General features: G+C 34.3%; 1 protein-coding gene and 1 pseudogene across 14 annotated transcripts in view; both read left to right on the top strand.

The window, feature by feature from the left end:
- The window catches only part of DOCK9 (dedicator of cytokinesis 9), a 341,819-nt gene that overhangs the window by 320,607 nt on the left and 4,834 nt on the right, over window positions 1-16,378 (top strand). For 7 of the 14 annotated variants that reach the window (XM_051984046.1, XM_051984056.1, XM_051984055.1 and 4 more), the window contains 6 exons: window positions 854-967; window positions 1,659-1,694; window positions 2,606-2,752; window positions 4,842-5,052; window positions 10,538-10,728; window positions 15,138-15,238. In XM_051984046.1, coding sequence (XP_051840006.1) covers window positions 854-967; window positions 1,659-1,694; window positions 2,606-2,752; window positions 4,842-5,052; window positions 10,538-10,728; window positions 15,138-15,238 — 800 coding nt within the window. The remainder of the gene's footprint in view (window positions 1-853; window positions 968-1,658; window positions 1,695-2,605; window positions 2,753-4,841; window positions 5,053-10,537; window positions 10,729-15,137; window positions 15,239-16,378) is intronic. The other 7 variants (XM_051984058.1, XM_051984052.1, XM_051984049.1 and 4 more) reach the window with 1 other exon arrangement.
- Window positions 6,915-7,010, top strand: LOC127558469 (uncharacterized; annotated as a pseudogene).

Genomic DNA, 16,378 nt, shown 5'->3' with positions numbered 1-16,378 from the left:
TCAACAAGTCAAGAAAAATTCCTGTGCATAGACAGTACAAAACCATATTATTTATTCTACTTTACTATTTTGAGAAATTAAAAGCAATATATTCTTTTATATAATTTGAATATTCAAGCAATTAGTAATCCAGTATTGACTCACTGTATCTTAGTTTTGTAGTTGTTGAGGTTTTCTTGGCCAAAATCCTGGAGCGATTGGCCTTTTTTTTTTTTTTTTGTCTAGCCCATTTTATAGATGAAGAAACTGAGGTAGACAGAGGTTAAATGACTTGCCCAAGGTCACACAGTTAGGACGTGCCTGAGGCTAGATTTGAACTCAAGAAGATGAGTCTTCCTGATTTCTGACCCTGCACTATATCCACTGTGCCACTTATCTGTTATATCTTAGTTTAGACAAGTTAATCCTTTGTAAGTGAATTGCACATTAGAATTTAGGACATTGCTTTTAAATTTTCTGAAGAAATTGAGTTGATAAAACTAATATCTACTTATCTTTAAATGTCTTTTTTTTTTTTTTTCCAATTAATGAGTAAGTAGAGATCTGGCCATTTCTTTTATAATTTGCTGCAAATATCATAAGAAAAGGAGATTGCTTTTCTGTTTGAAAAGTATCCATTTGTCAATATTTTAGCTTAATTTAATTTTTTTTCCCCACAGAATTCTATTTTTAAAAATAGCTTTGCTGGGAGAATCCCTTTGTCTGCTTTTAAAAATTGAAATGACCCATTTATTCTCCATCTTCTTGTCACTTTTTTTTTTAAGAGAAGAGGGCTAAAAAGAGAGGATTCTTCTTTTTAAGTTTAAAATTGAGTGGGAAATATAAAGGAAACTGTTCTCTTCCATATTTCTAGAGACTAGCTCATCTATATGACACTCTCCATCGAGCATACAGCAAAGTCACAGAAGTTATGCATACGGGCAAGAGACTTCTGGGGACATATTTCAGAGTGGCGTTCTTTGGGCAGGTGAGCAAAGCCTCTCCTTTTAAAAAATGATATTAAATACTGTGAAAACGTTTACATGATTGTGTTTTGCAACTTATTCTGTTTCATGCATATAAATTCTTTATATAATGCAGTTCTCCTTTGATCTGTTAAATTTAACGTTTGGTATAATTCTGATCTTCCTCAGTAAACTTTCTGCTTTTTTCTTCCTGTCTTTTCTTTTATTACTTTCTTAAGGCAGCGGTAAGTTCTTCCCACATAAGACATTCCTAAGAATGTTTATTGAGCGGCATCTTTGGTGTTTCTGTGTGATTTGCCAGTTGCTTTTTCAAACCTGTATGTATATCTATTAGTCATCCTAGTTTCAAACCATAACATTTGATTCCATTTACAGAAATAAATCACCTGTGTCCTATACATCTGTATTGCATGTTTTAAACCAAAAAAATTAAGAAATTCTGGCCGCCCTTGTGTATGCCCTTGTGTACATCTTCATTTTTATGTAATATAATATCTCCACAGTAGATTGACCATGATAATGTTTCAGAGAGCCCATGAGGAAGGGTTCTTTGTCATTTAATTTGAGTTTTAACCTACAAGTATCTAACATTGTTCCATTATATAAACTGTCATCCATGTATTTAGGAAGTGTGCATTCCTATGAGCAGTATATAACCTTCGATTTATTCTGTTGTCTTTCACGACTTTATAGCAATACCAGTTTACAGACACTGAGACAGATGTGGAGGTAATTACAGTAAATGCTTACAAAGCAAGCAATGTAGTCGAGTGGCTGCATTTCAATCCCTAGTTTGATGTGAATATTTTTGTTCAGTCCAGCCTGCCTTGTTTTGTTTTATTTTGAACGTTTTCTGTGTGTTCTTTCTGTTGCTTTGTCTATTTTATCTTGGGGCAGAATTTTTTTTTTAACTCATTTCAAATATTAACTGATATTTGGCTTTTAAATTTTTCATCCTGTTTCACTTCTCATGCCATTTTGTTGAATTCAACCGAGTGACTCTCAAACAGATGTTAACTGGAGATAATATAGCTATATCTTGCTATTACATTGACAGACTTAAATAGTTTTGAAATTAATTATATGTAAGAGAATTGGTATAATGTTTCCTTTGTAACATATTTGCCCTTCTCCATTCCTAGAATTTTTTAAAATTATCCTATAAAATCTAATGTAAATAAAATTAATTGGGAAATTTTTGCAAGTCAGTATGAGAAACTGACAGACAATGGCACCATTTTTGGATGAAGGCTGGGAATGTGAAACAGGGATGAACCTAGTCACTCCAGCTGAATGAGAAAAGGTCTTGATTCCCAGACCTTTAATTACACTCAAGTACATGATGACACCATCTTCAAATATGTTTGCAATTTTGTGTTGTTTCTTCATCTTTGCACCCTTCCTCTACCCAGACTTTTCTATTATTCACATTTTTTCCCCTTCAGGAAGCCTATCTGTATAAGGTTTTTTTTTTTTTTTTTTTTTGAGTTGTTAATTTTTGTTTTGAATCCTAACAACAAGTGTTGAAAGTGCTGTTTGTAAAACATTAAAATAAAAAACAAAAAAGCCACTGTCTGGATTATTATAAACCAGAGCTATGAGAGTGCTGAAAACAGTCCTAATTTTACTTTTCCCCACAGGGATTCTTTGAAGATGAAGATGGAAAGGAGTATATTTACAAAGAACCTAAACTGACACCTTTGTCAGAAATCTCTCAGAGACTATTAAAACTTTATTCAGATAAATTTGGTTCTGAAAATGTCAAAATGATCCAAGATTCTGGCAAGGTATGAGTGAGCACACATGGATGATTGTGATAGTACTATTGATTTTGTTTTATTTTGTTTAAAACGAAACTATATTTTATAAGGCTTCAATATCTCTAGCCTATAGTTTAGAAAATGTCTAATTTCTGTCTGTATTTTTGGTTTCTATTTCTAAAGACTAGCTTCTCAATCCCTAAAGCCACATCTCCAACTATATATACTTGTACTGCCTAAAACTCACCCAGGAAATGACACAAATTCCTTCATTCTTTTCACATTAAAATCTTGTTATTCAATTTGACAAATATTTATTAAATACTTTCTATTTACTAGCCATATCCATTGCCATCAATAGCAACCATTTTCTTTATTAAACATCTTACTTGTTACAAATAAGTTTGAAGTCATGTTTTATGTCTTAATATTTCATTCCCTTCTTCTCAGCAAATCCATTGTCAACTTTATTAAAAATAATACCTCCAAAAAAGATAATGCCCCCAAAAAGATAATGCCATAGATTTTAGGAATAATATTCCCAACATCAAAACTATTAAATTGGCCTTGGTTAATGGGGATTATCTGTGTCATTGTAACCTTATTTTCAAAGTTCTTCCACATTTTTCATCTTTCTTTTTCAATCCATATATATTGCCCCTAAAGAAACGAACCAAATCTGTCTCTTCACACAACCACCTTTTTTCTAATCCTTCCAATATCATATCCTTAACAAGTCACTCTATGTGTTGATTTAATGTACAGATAGTAACAGAAAGAGTTGTAAGTTAGTTGCCTGAGAGAGTAATAAGATCTAATGAAAGATTTTTAAGAATGGGGGGAGACTTAGATATATATATCTAAATTGTAAAAGGTAAAAGTACATCAGAGACTGAAGCAAAGGAGTAGAGGATGGGCAATGATGTCTAATATATTCCTAGTGGACAGTTCCTGGTTTTCTCATATGATAAGAGAAAAAGTCCTCTGCTAAAGAGGAAAATGTGTGAGCATATGAAATACTAATCTGATTTTTTTAAGAGTCATACAATATACCGGAGAGTAAAGGCTTTGGTTTTTATAAGTAATTGGATTATTTTAATTCTTTGGATTTATATAATATTTTTCTTCCTTAAAAGTGTAATGCAAAGCTATCATTTAAAAAAAATGTTTAATCCCCTCATTATATCTGTGAATAGGGAAATTGTTCATTAGGATCTGAGTCCATTAAATCTGTGCCCTTCTTATTACTTTTCTGTTTTGTTCTTGTACTATTACAATTGTTAATATTTTCTGTCTCTCTACCCAAGCCCACACAATCACTTCACCTCCCTCATCCTCTTCTCTTTTCTTTTGACTTAGAAGGTAAAAAGTGCTTTAAATACAATAAAGATTTATCAAAAATAATTCAAAAACACTTAATGGGATTTATGATAGAAAATGCCACTTGCATCCAGAAAAAGAACTTTGGAATCTGAATGTAGATCAAAGCATAGTATTTTGACTCTTAAAAATTTGTTTTTTTGTTTTTTCTTTCTTTTGGTTTTTCCCTTTTGTCCTGATTCTTTTTTCACAACATGACTAATATGGAATAAGTTTAACATGACTATACATGTATAACCTATATTGGATCTCTTTTGGGGAGGGGAGAGGGAAGGGAGGTCGTAGAAAAATTTGGAACTCAAAATCTTACATAAATGAATGCTGAAAATTATCTTTACATGTAATCAGAAAAAATAGTCTTAGTGTTAAAAGTTAAAACACTTAGTAAAATGTCTTTGATTTCCTATTAAAATTATCTAGCTTTAATTTCTTCTCAGCTTTTAGGTTTAGTTTTAAAACATTTATGTATATACATATATCTTTATTAATTTTAATTTTTAATTTAATTTAATTAGTAAATTACATGATAATGAGAAATAAAACTGTTACATTTCCTTTTTTCAGTAATTGGGTGCTTATAGTGGAGAAGGTATGAATTTTATACGTGGACTTCAAATAATGTTAAGCTAAATGTTTGCTTTCCAAAGCAAATCTATAAAGGGCATTTCAGGGGAAAGGAAAAGTAATTATTTTCTCTTCAGTATTTTTCATCTGCCTTTTTTCTTTTCATTTAAAGGTCAATTCTAAGGATTTAGATTCAAAGTATGCTTATATCCAAGTGACACATGTAACCCCATTCTTTGATGAAAAGGAATTGCAAGAAAGGAAGACTGAATTTGAAAGAACTCATAACATCCGCCGTTTCATGTTTGAAATGCCCTTTACTCAGAGTGGTAAACGACAGGGTGGAGTTGAAGAACAGTGCAAACGACGTACAATATTGACAGGTATGGATTTTCCATTATTATCTGGGAAATATTTAGTTTAGGTTGAAAGAGGGTAAAAACAGTATTGTGTTTTTTTCTTAGTTTTTTGTTGGAACCAGATATTGACTACCTGGCATTTATATAACCACTGGTGCATTAGTGTTTGAAGGATTCCTAGAACTACTTAGGATAATCATTTTCAAATTGAGAGGATTATATAGATCCTCAATTTATCTTCACTTTGTAGGTGAAGAATCTAAATGCTCAGAGAGAATTAAGTAATTTTTATATGCTGTTTGAAGTAAAGACCTTAGATTCCCAAACTGGCCATTTCCATAATTCTCTGCTAGTGCTGATTCAACTCCGTGAGAGTATATACATACCATTGGATTTGTCAAATGTATTGTAAGGCAATTTACTGCTATTTGGAACCATCAGCTAAGATCCAAAGTGGGCTAAGTCAGGAATACCTGAGTCCAAATTCAGCCTTAGATACTTATTGTGTGATCCTGGGCAAGTCACTTAGCCCTTTTTGTTTCAATTTCTTCATCTGTAAAATGAGTTTGTTTTTTTTTTTTAAAAAGGGAATTCCATCAAAAGGGAAATCCACTCTAGTATATTTTCCATGAAAACCCCAGAAGGGATCACAGAGAATCACATACAGTAGAAACAGCTGAGCTACAAGTATACAAGATATTGCACTATGCATAATTTCACATATGCTCAAAATCGTTTGGCTAATTATAAAATAAATTTATTGATTAGGCATTGAACATTCTAATCATTAAGATATAATGAAGAGAGAAACTATTGTGTGTAAGAGTTTGATGTCACTGTGCTTTCTAATAGATTATAGAGTATATTAAATCCTATTGTTTTATCAATATTTGTTCAGGTTTTACATGCTTGAGAGAGGGAAATTTGGTTTCTTTAGAATGAATGAATGAACTTTTTGCCAAAATAAAACTTAGTTTAACACTCTAAGTAAATTCTTATTTTGTCTTCACATATAGCACTCAAATTTCAATTTTATAAAAGCCTTTCAATTTTCCATCCTAAATTCTAATCCAGGCTTTATGCTTTTCTAGTGGAGCTTTTATTTATCATTCCTGGGCCACCAACGGACTTGCTGAATAGAGTATCAAATGAGAGAGACTTTTTCATCTCTCACCTGATTTATTTTTATACTAACTAACTCTGGGCAAAATGGACCAAAATATCAGACAAGAAAGTGCATAAATTTTCTGGTTGCAGTTGATTGAATCCATTCCATTTGCCTTGTAAAGCTTTCTTTCCCTGGGGAAAAAAAGACTTTATGGAATTCACAGATTTATGAATGGTTCAGTGAACCAGCCTAGTTGATAAAGGTCTGCAAGCAGTAGTGAGGAAAAAAAAAAGAAGATGAATACTGAAGGGACAGAGAGATGGAAGACTTTGAAGCTGGCAACAAGATGTAGTTATTGTTTTTCACCCTCAATGAAAAAATGCTTGTGATGAAAAATCATTCATCAGTTTTTATAAATGCCTTGAATCCCTGTTGAACAATTATTTCCACAGTGATATCTAGAGTTTGTAGAATTCTTATCTCCAAGAAGTCATTGCATTAGTGGTTTTTATTTTTTGTTTTAGTGCAGCTAATTCAGCAATCAATGATGAGGAAAATCAATGAATAAATCAAAAAGTACTTTAGGACCTACCATGTGCCAGGTGCTAGTGATTCATATATGACATACAAATAATATACATAATAATATAGTCTTTATACTTAAACTTACAGTTATTAGGAGAAATCAAGGAAGGACTTTTATTGGAGGGAAATCACATGACTAGTGAATGAAATCAACATGTAGTAGATTATTGTGTCCTTTCTACACACTATAATTGTGCTCACTTCAGCAGAACATAAACTAAAATTAGAACAATACAGAGATTTTATGCGCAAGGATGACAGGCAAATTCATGATGCAATTCAAATTTTTAACAATTAAAAAAAAGGAAGTTATAATCATTGATTTGATTACTTTAGCTCTGTTGGAAGAGGTAAGACAGGTAGTGGCAAGAAAGCTAGGAACAACTGAGTACCGGGCCTGAAGTTAAGAAAATCTGAGTTCAAATACAGCCTCAGATACTTCCTTGCTATGTGGCCCCCTGAGCATTCAGTTTTCCTCAACTATAAAATTAGGGTAATCTCTACATCCCAAAATGGTTGTGAGAATCCCGTGAGATAATATTCGTAAAGCCTTTAGCTGGTGTCTTGTACACAGTAGGCAGTTTAAAATGCTTGTTTTGTTTTGATTATATAAGCATACCCTGGGGAGAGCTAAAAGTAAGTGAGTTTACACTCTCATTTCCTATTCAAGATAACTTAAACCCAAGGCAGAGTTCCAAAGCCGAGTACATCGATTCTTGTGGTCTCTAGAGTTCTGGTCCAGAGGTTCTAGCTAGAGAGAGGAGACCACGAGAAGGTAGCTGGCCAGGGAGGGAGTATAAAGGATGTTATTCCAGGTGAGGAAGGTACATTCTAGCTCATATTTAGCGCTAACATGGGGTAAAAAGGAGAGCTTTGGACATTAGGACAGATCTCAGTTATCAGATTTATCTAAACTCATTCTCTATTCAGAAGACCCAGATTCAGATTCTCCTTCACAGCCTTTCTAGTGGTATGATCAAGAACAAGTAACTTAATTTTCCCCAGCCTCAGTTTTCCTCATTTATAAAATGGGAACCCACTTACAATGCTATAGAAATGCAGGTTTATCGTGATCATAAATTAGCATTTATTTTTTAAAAAACCATTTGTTGAGCACTTTTGTGTGCAGCAGCACTCCACTGGACATTGGGGAAGTTACTAAAGTTTAAGTTAGATACAGTCATTGCCCTCATGAGGCTTACAGTCTTGTAGAGGGTATAAATCAGAGTCTTAGTACTTTTTTGTTTATTTTGAGGATATTCAAGATAAGGTATTCAAGGTGCCACAAGCCTTAAAATACTACCTAAACAACAGCTTTAGCTATCACTTTTAATTTAACTAAACTAATTCATAACACGGCAGCTCTGGGGGATACCATTTAGACTTCAAGCACCATTCTAGCATAGTCTTTAGTGGGAATTTAGAAAGGAGGGTGCGAAGCTTATTATAAAATAACTCAATTCTCAAATTTGGGGTTTATACCTGATTTTAAATAACCATACCAGAATAGCCTATTTCAAGAAATATCCCATTCCTCTTAGAATGATGTTTTCCTTCCTCCCCTCCCCTGCAATAATGAGAAATTTCTTTTCCTTTAAATTTTTCCCCCATAATTAGAGTATCTAATCCTATATGTAAATAGACTCTTCCTTTCTTCCGGGTTACTATGGCAACCACAGAAATGCATGCCTTGCCAGGAAATCTTTGTTAGACAGAATTACTACATTGGGAAAGGTCTTGGGGGGAAGGGGAGGTCTCCATGGAAATTATCAACTAACAGCATTTTTCAGCTACAGCTGCAACTACTATAGCTGCTCAAGCATTTTTATTTCTCATCCTACAAGGAAACAGTTCACTGATAGCCAAAGTCAGAATTTTTGATTCTTCCATTAAAATGCATCATTCATGAATTTTGGCATGGGGAACATTATCTGAAGGACAGTAGTTTATTCTACTGTAACAGAAATATCCTATAGCCATCTGAGAGTTGTAATAGCTGTCCTTATCTTTCAGCCTTTATTAATGAGACACCAAAAGGATGTATTTCTTCCTTCAATACAGAGAGAAAAAATATGTGTGGTGGGTTAAAGCCCAACTTCTTAAATTGTGGTTCCCCCCATCCCAATTTGGGATTTTGTAACTGAATTGGGCAGTCAGAAAAATCATGATTTATTCTCAGTAAATGTTTAATTTGCATACCTGTTTTATATACTTCTATATCAAGGGTAACATAAAATTTGTTGGGGAAAAGAAGGGTCATGAATGGAAAAAGTAAGTAGCCCGTATATAGAAGGCGAAACTGGGTAACAATTCCCAATAAATGGCTGTCTTGTGTTTTAGCTTTCTAATTGAGGAAGGAAGGAGAATACTTCATTGTACTAGTTTAATTTCACTCTTCACCAAACTCCTAATATTAATCGAACATCTACTACAAGCTTACAGTTGTGGATCTCCCCATCTTGCTTATGTTCCAAGCCTGTTTTGTGTCAGCTATACACAACATTTCAACTCCAACTCCCATGCTGAGTCCCCAATTATTTTATGTTTTTTGTACCATCCCTCATCTTCTCTTTTTACAGAAGACTATGTAATGTCTATATATTGATGTTATCTCATTTGATCCTCATAACAACTTTGGGAGTAAGGTACTATTATTAATACTATTTTACATAGAAGGAAACCAGAGTGAAAAAGGTTAAGTGGTTTTCCTGGAGTCTTCTGCACCTAATAAGTTAGTTGAGATGAATCTCACAGCTAGCAAGGGTCTGAAGCAGGATTTGAATTCAGCTTTTCCTTATTCCAGATCTAATGTGTTCTTATCCACTGTGCCATTTAGCTTCCTTAAGTTACCCAAAACCAATAAAACTATTTTGTATTTTTGCCTTTTTCTTTGTCCTTTTCAAAGACATTGAGTCATTGCTCTCTCTTAGAAAAGCTTAATTAACATAAAGTAATAACTTTGGATGGCCAGAAGAACCCCAAACTTGCTTGTTGGGTTGGCCAGAAACCCCCCAAACCTACTCAACCAGAGGACATTTGGTTGGCTTGTCAACTAGAGACAATTCCCAAGATGGAAGAGTATAAACAAAATCACTTGACAAAGCAGACGTTTTTGACGGAGGGAAAGATGATCCTACAGAAGTATAGGATAAAACCTGACAAAATGAGATCCAGCTAGAAGATGAGAATGAAAGGGGAATAAAATGGACTAGGTCTGTGAGAATTTCTACTGGAATCTCTTCTCATTGATGATAAAATAACTACTACACTTGGAAATGAATTTGGGAATAGCAGCTGATTTCTGTCCTAGCACTCAATTTTAAAGCCACTTAGAGATTTTTAAAATGTATAAGAGAAGTAAAGATTCCAAAGGAATTAAAAAATGTGAATGGTATTAATAACAGTAATAAAATGGTTATTAAGAAGTCAGTAATTACTGAGTCATATGTCTTCTCCACATCTAAAATTGTCTTGAGAATATTCTTAGTTCACAAACTCTAAGTTAAGTGAATCAGATGGTATAATTCCCATTTTATAAATGAAAAAACTAAAATAATAAGAGGCTGTGACTGCTTAGTTACAGCACTAGCAAAGTTAGTGGGAGTGAGGAAAAAAGATTAGAACCCAATTTTTTTTATTTAGTTTTTTTAAATAATAGCTCTTTATTTTCAAAACACATATAAAGATAATTTTCAACATTCACTTTTGTAAAACTTTGTGTTCCAAGTGCTTCCCCTCTATTATTAAAGTAGTGGGAGTGATTTTGTAAGGCAGGAAAACTCCATAACTCTGTGTGATCTCTTTTTATTCCATCAGCAATCCACTGCTTCCCTTACGTGAAGAAGCGCATTCCTGTGATGTACCAGCATCATACGGATCTGAATCCCATTGAGGTGGCCATTGATGAGATGAGTAAGAAGGTGGCTGAGCTCAGGCAGCTGTGTGCCTCAGCTGAAGTGGATATGATCAAACTTCAGTTAAAGCTACAGGGCAGTGTCAGCGTTCAGGTGAGAGGGCAGCTTGCTTTATTTTAAATGTTTACAACAAAATGGAAGAGAAAGTGGTTTCTCTTAACTTTTGCAAAAAAAAAAAATACCACATATATCCATTCAAGTACACACAAACACACACAAGACAGCACAGAACCGTGGGATTATCTGGGGAAGGCAGATTGGCTGCTAGCCTTGGAGAATTACTTATTTAAACCCTAGTCCTATGAAAATAATGCATGTATTAAATGAATGAAGGAAAAACTTTGATTAAAATCTGCTTTGTTTAAAGCACTTTACTAGGCCTTGAGGATTCAAATCTATTTCTTTTTCTAAAAAGAAAGAAAAGGGTTTTTTTTTTTTTTTTTTTTTTTAAGAAAGACAGGAAATGTTTATTAAATACCTACTATGTGCTGGACACCATGCCAAGGTGTTTACAAATATAATCTTATTAAGAGTAGAGTCTACAATGGTAAGAATTTACTCAGCCAGTAATAATTTAAGGACAGGAATGGAAAGAAAACACTGAAAAAGGACCTTCGGGATCCTGTAGAGGAGTAACATAGGGAGACCCTTTTTCTATATAAATCCACCTTCAGGTCTGATGAGGGTCCAGGAGGTCCAACAGAGGGCAAGTCATACTTAAAATCTTGGTGGTCCCTCAGAAGTATATGTTCTTACAAATGTACTGCTGTACTTTGTGTGGTTTTTATTTTATAGGGAAGAGATATTAAGTCCTATTTAACCAAGAGAATCAAGACTCTAATCAAAATACAAATGGACTGTTATTCTCTGCATGATTTTTATTTTATAGGGAAGAGATATTAAATCCTATTTAACTAAAAGAATCAAGACGCTAATCGAAATACAACATAGCAAACTTGATCTTGTTAGGGAGGAAAGCAAGAAAGTCATGGTATGGAATAAAAAATTCCAGGGGTGACACAGTTACTTCACAGTAAACTGATCCCCTGCCATAGAATCCTTCCTTGTAACCAGGACAAATAGTTAAGGAAAAACCAGTTAATATAGCAATCATATCTGACAATATATGCAGCATTTAATACCCATAGCATCATACTTGCCTCTATTAAGTAGGAAAGTTTTCTCTCTCAAATGTATCTGGGATCTCATTCACTTGGAAGTCCCCTTCTTTGCTGTGATTTGCAACCTGTGCCTGCCGCCTTCTGAAACATATCTGTATTCTGTCCACTGTCTATAAGTTCTACACAAGAGGTCCTCCCAGTGTCTTGGGGACCTTCTTTACTTTCTTCTGACACTAGGAGGATCAGTGAGTTTAAAAGTATTTTTAAGTGTCCTCTGTATGCTAGTCACTGTGCCAGGCACTAGAGATACAGATCCAAAGAATGAAGCAATCCCTACTCTCTAGAAACATCAGGCTATCTACCAATTATCTCTTTTCCTCCCCAAGTGATCTGTCATTTTTATCTTCCTATCTTATCTTCCTACCTCAATAGCATCTTTTATCTCTGTAATTTGTGGCTAAATTCTTTGAGAAAGCCATGGATTAACTGTTTGGACATGTATACATATATTTAATTTATACTTTAACATACTTAACATGTATTGGTCAACCTGCCATCTGGGGGAGGGAGTGGAGGGAAGGAGGGGAAAAGTAGGAAAAAAAAGGATTTGCGATTGTCAATGCTAAAAAATTACCCATGCATATATATTGTAAATAAAAAGCTATAATTAAAGAGAGAGAGAGAGAGAGAAAGCCATTTAGTAATTGGTGCCTCTACTACTTTCTCCTCTCATTTTCTTTTTTTTTTTTTTAAACTCATTGTACTTTAGCTTCTGATCTCATCCTTCAACTAAAAGTTCTCTCTTGAAAATTCCCAATGATCTCCTGTTCAGTCCTCACCCTTCTTGATCTTGTTGGAGCTTTTGACATCAAGAACACTTCTTTTCTTCTTTCTTCTTTTCCTCCTGACCTCCTCTTTCCTTTTCTTTCTCTTCCCTCTCCTTCCCTTCTCTCTTCTTCCTTCTTTTTTTCCTACTTAACAGTGTTTTATTTTTTTTCCAATTACATGTAAAGATAGTTCTCAACATACATTTTTGTAAGATTTTGAGTCCAAATTTTTTTCTCCCTCCTTTCCTTACCTCTTTCCTTTCCAAGACAGGTATAGATTATTCATACATATTCATTTTAAACATATTTCTATATTAGTCATGATGTGAAAGAAAAATCAGAATAAAAGGGAAAAACCATAAGAAAAAAAAAGTGAACATAATATGCTTCAGTCTCCATAGTTCTCTCTCTGGATGTGGATGGCTTTTTCTATACCAAATGTATTTGAATTGTCTTGGATCACTGTATTACTGAGAAGAATTAAGTCTATCATAGTTGATCATCACAAATCTTGCTGTTACTGTGTACAATGTTCTCCTGCTTCTCCTACTCCACGTAGCTTTCTGGGCTTTTTTGAAATCCGTATGCTCCTCATTTCTTATACAATGATAATGCTCCATTACATTTATATACTATGATTTATCCAGTCATTCTATAGTGTGTTCTTTAAAATTATGTTGTTGCAATCATTGTGTATTTTACTGAGATGAGCTAATCTTATCATAGTTGATCATCTTGCCATCACTCTGTGCAGTAGCACACATTCTTCTTTGGCTTTTTGTGAATATACTCTCTCCAGGTTCTTCTTCTTCTTGTCAGAACATTCCTTCAGGCTTCTTTGCAGGATCTTCATCCAGGTTGTGAGTACTGGAAAGACTCCAGACCCTCTTCTCTTCTCCCTTTAGATTGTTTCATTGGGAAATCTCAGCTCCCATGGGTTCATTTAGTAATCCTTGATGATAATTTTCAAATCTACTCATATCACCCCTTTATTAACTTCCAGTTTCTCTATCCCAGAGGCCTGATTGATCTATTTCAATTCAGCATGTTCAGAACTGAACATCTTTCCTGATGAATCCCCTTCTTCTTTCCTGAAAAGGAGTTCCCCACTCTGGACATAGAAAGACAAATAATATAGTTGTTTATATATTGTTCATCATTTCTGCCATTAGATTACAAGCTTCTTAAGTGGGAACTACTTTACTTTTTATTTTTATATTTTTGCCTTTCTTTGCAACCCTAGTAATTAGCACAATGCCAGGCACATGGTAGGCACTAAATAAATGATTGTTGACATGAATTTGGAGTTCTTTGGTTACGTAGCATTAAATCTGAGTTCAGATATTACATGAATTCTTTCTGGCCTCCAAGCAACTTAAATCAGAAGTTGTGGCTATCTAAAATGTATTTCCCAGTGGAAAAAAAAGCATCAATATCTCTTTTAGTAGCAACAATTTCTCCCTTCCTTTTCCTAATAATCAATCAGTAAACATTTATTAAATGTGTACTATGTACTAAACATTGTGCTAAGCCTGGAATGCAAAAAGAGGCAAAAGTTTGTATCTTGATATGACCAAAAGTGTATGACCCAAGGCCACACTGTTATTATCTCTTTCATACCCTCCCCGCCCCCCGCCCTTTTTTTTTAACCTGTTTGGTTACAGTACTTATTTTTTCCTTTTATTTCTAAACCAATCATAATTTTCTTTACCTTTAGATTCCTTGTCACATGTTGTTGCTTAGTAGACAAAAAAGAATCTTCACTTTCCAGAAAAACCGTTCCAATTTCTCTGTGAATATGAAAAATGTATGTGTCAAAACAAGTTAGCAATTAACTGTGACAAACATTCTAGCTGTACATATGATTCTGTGACTATGGCATCTAGCCAGCTTCTTTATCTGGTGAAAAACAAAGCCCGTGATAAGAGGGACTCTACTGATTATCATAATTGTAGCCCTGAAGCAGAAAGGGAGTATAAGGAAGGTCATTGGAGCAGTCATTGGGCATCTGTAACAGGAGTGTCCATCTGAGGAACTATCTTAAAGGCAAAAAATACAGGGAAAGTATGAAGTGTTTCCAGATTTACATGAAAGCTTAAATGAAGGATGATCTGATAAATGAAGGAAGGATGAAGTGATAAAAATGGTAAAATCAGGTTTCTGCTGAGTCTACCAAAATAACAGCTAGGCTGGGACCACAGAAAATAGGTTCTGACCGTTGATCTCTTAAGTTGACGCCAAGCTTTCACTGACGGGCTCCTCTGGATTGCTGTTCTCCAGCACAGAATAGTTTATGATCTTCTTGACCCTTCGCTCCAAGTTATCCTGATAACTATATCTTAAAGTGATTATAGCTCACGTGTATATAATACTCACGTGCACATAATACTTTAAAATATGATTGCACTGAATGAGCTTGTGTAGACATGTCTCAGCATTTAGAAGGTTCACATTAAATCTAGATAGTTTATGCAGCATTTTGTATGGTGTCATGGGGGAAATGCCAAATTCCGTTTTATTTTATTAATCTTAAATGCATTGTTCTTTTGTATAGGTTAATGCCGGCCCTCTGGCATATGCCCGAGCTTTCTTGGATGACTCAAGTACTAAAAGATATGCTGATAATAAAGTAAAGCTCTTGAAGGAAGTTTTCAGGTAAAATCACAAAATTTTCCGATTAGAAAAAAGATTGTATTGATGGGGTTTTATTGTTGCTTTTCTCACCACAGTTATTTCTCAATAATACTGTTCTTCCCCAAAAAACTTTTCTTCTTTTATAACAAGAAAAAACAGTTAAGCAAAACCAACCAACACAGCCCCTGTATGACGGATATGCACCATTCCATGCCTGTAGTTCACCACCTTTCTATTACCAATAGCAGAAAGTTTGTACAGTGGCTAGGACTTGGAGTCAGGAAGGGAATGGAAGGGAATAAGCATTTATAGAGTGGCTACTATGTGCAAAACACTATGCTAATAAGTGCTTTAAAGATATTATCCTATTTGCTCCTTGTAAGAACCTTGCAAGGGAATTGGTATTTTTTATCCCCATTTTGCAATTGAGGAAGCTGGAGCAGAAGGATGTTAAATCTCACAGTTAGTGTCTCAATACAGATTTGAATTCAAACAGCCAGATGGCTCAGAGGGTAGAATACTGAGCCGGAGTCAGGAAGATCTGAATCCAAATCCTGCCTCAGTACTTATTAGCTGCATGACTCTGGATAAATCACCTAACCCCAGTTTGCTTCTGGAGAAGGAAATGGCAAGCTGTTCTGGTGTCCTTGCCAGGAAAACCCCATGGCAATATTAGCCCGATATGGTCCATAAGGTCACGAGCAATAGGATGCGGCTGAACAACTAAACAACAAAACATACTGGAGAAGGAAATGGCAAATCATTCCAGTATCTTTGCCAAGAAAACCTCAATTGGGATCATGAAGAGGCAGACATGTCTGAAAAACAACTGAACAACTTCCTGATTCAGGAAGGCCTTAAGTCAAGCAAGAGTGCTGTTACTCAGGCCAAGTCATTTAAATTTCCTCCACCTCAGGTTCTTTAAAATGAGATAATAACCTCAAAGTGTTGTTGTGAGCATAAAATGAGATAATATTTTTCAGGTACTTTATAAATCTTAAAGTGATAGATATTATTAGTCCTATAGAATCAAGTTTGATTATTATTATTAGATTATTATTGAATTTATCTGAATTTTAATGGTTTTCAAACTCTAATTTTAATGTTTTTTTCCCTAACATTCAGTAGTATTTAGAATTTGCTTCTCTTTTAAAATAGCAC

The sequence above is a fragment of the Antechinus flavipes genome, chromosome 3 (assembly GCF_016432865.1).
Source record: "Antechinus flavipes isolate AdamAnt ecotype Samford, QLD, Australia chromosome 3, AdamAnt_v2, whole genome shotgun sequence".
Classification (NCBI taxonomy): domain Eukaryota; kingdom Metazoa; phylum Chordata; class Mammalia; order Dasyuromorphia; family Dasyuridae; genus Antechinus; species Antechinus flavipes.
The sequence above is the reverse complement of the archived record's forward strand: the minus strand, read 5'-3'. Positions and strand labels throughout refer to the sequence as shown.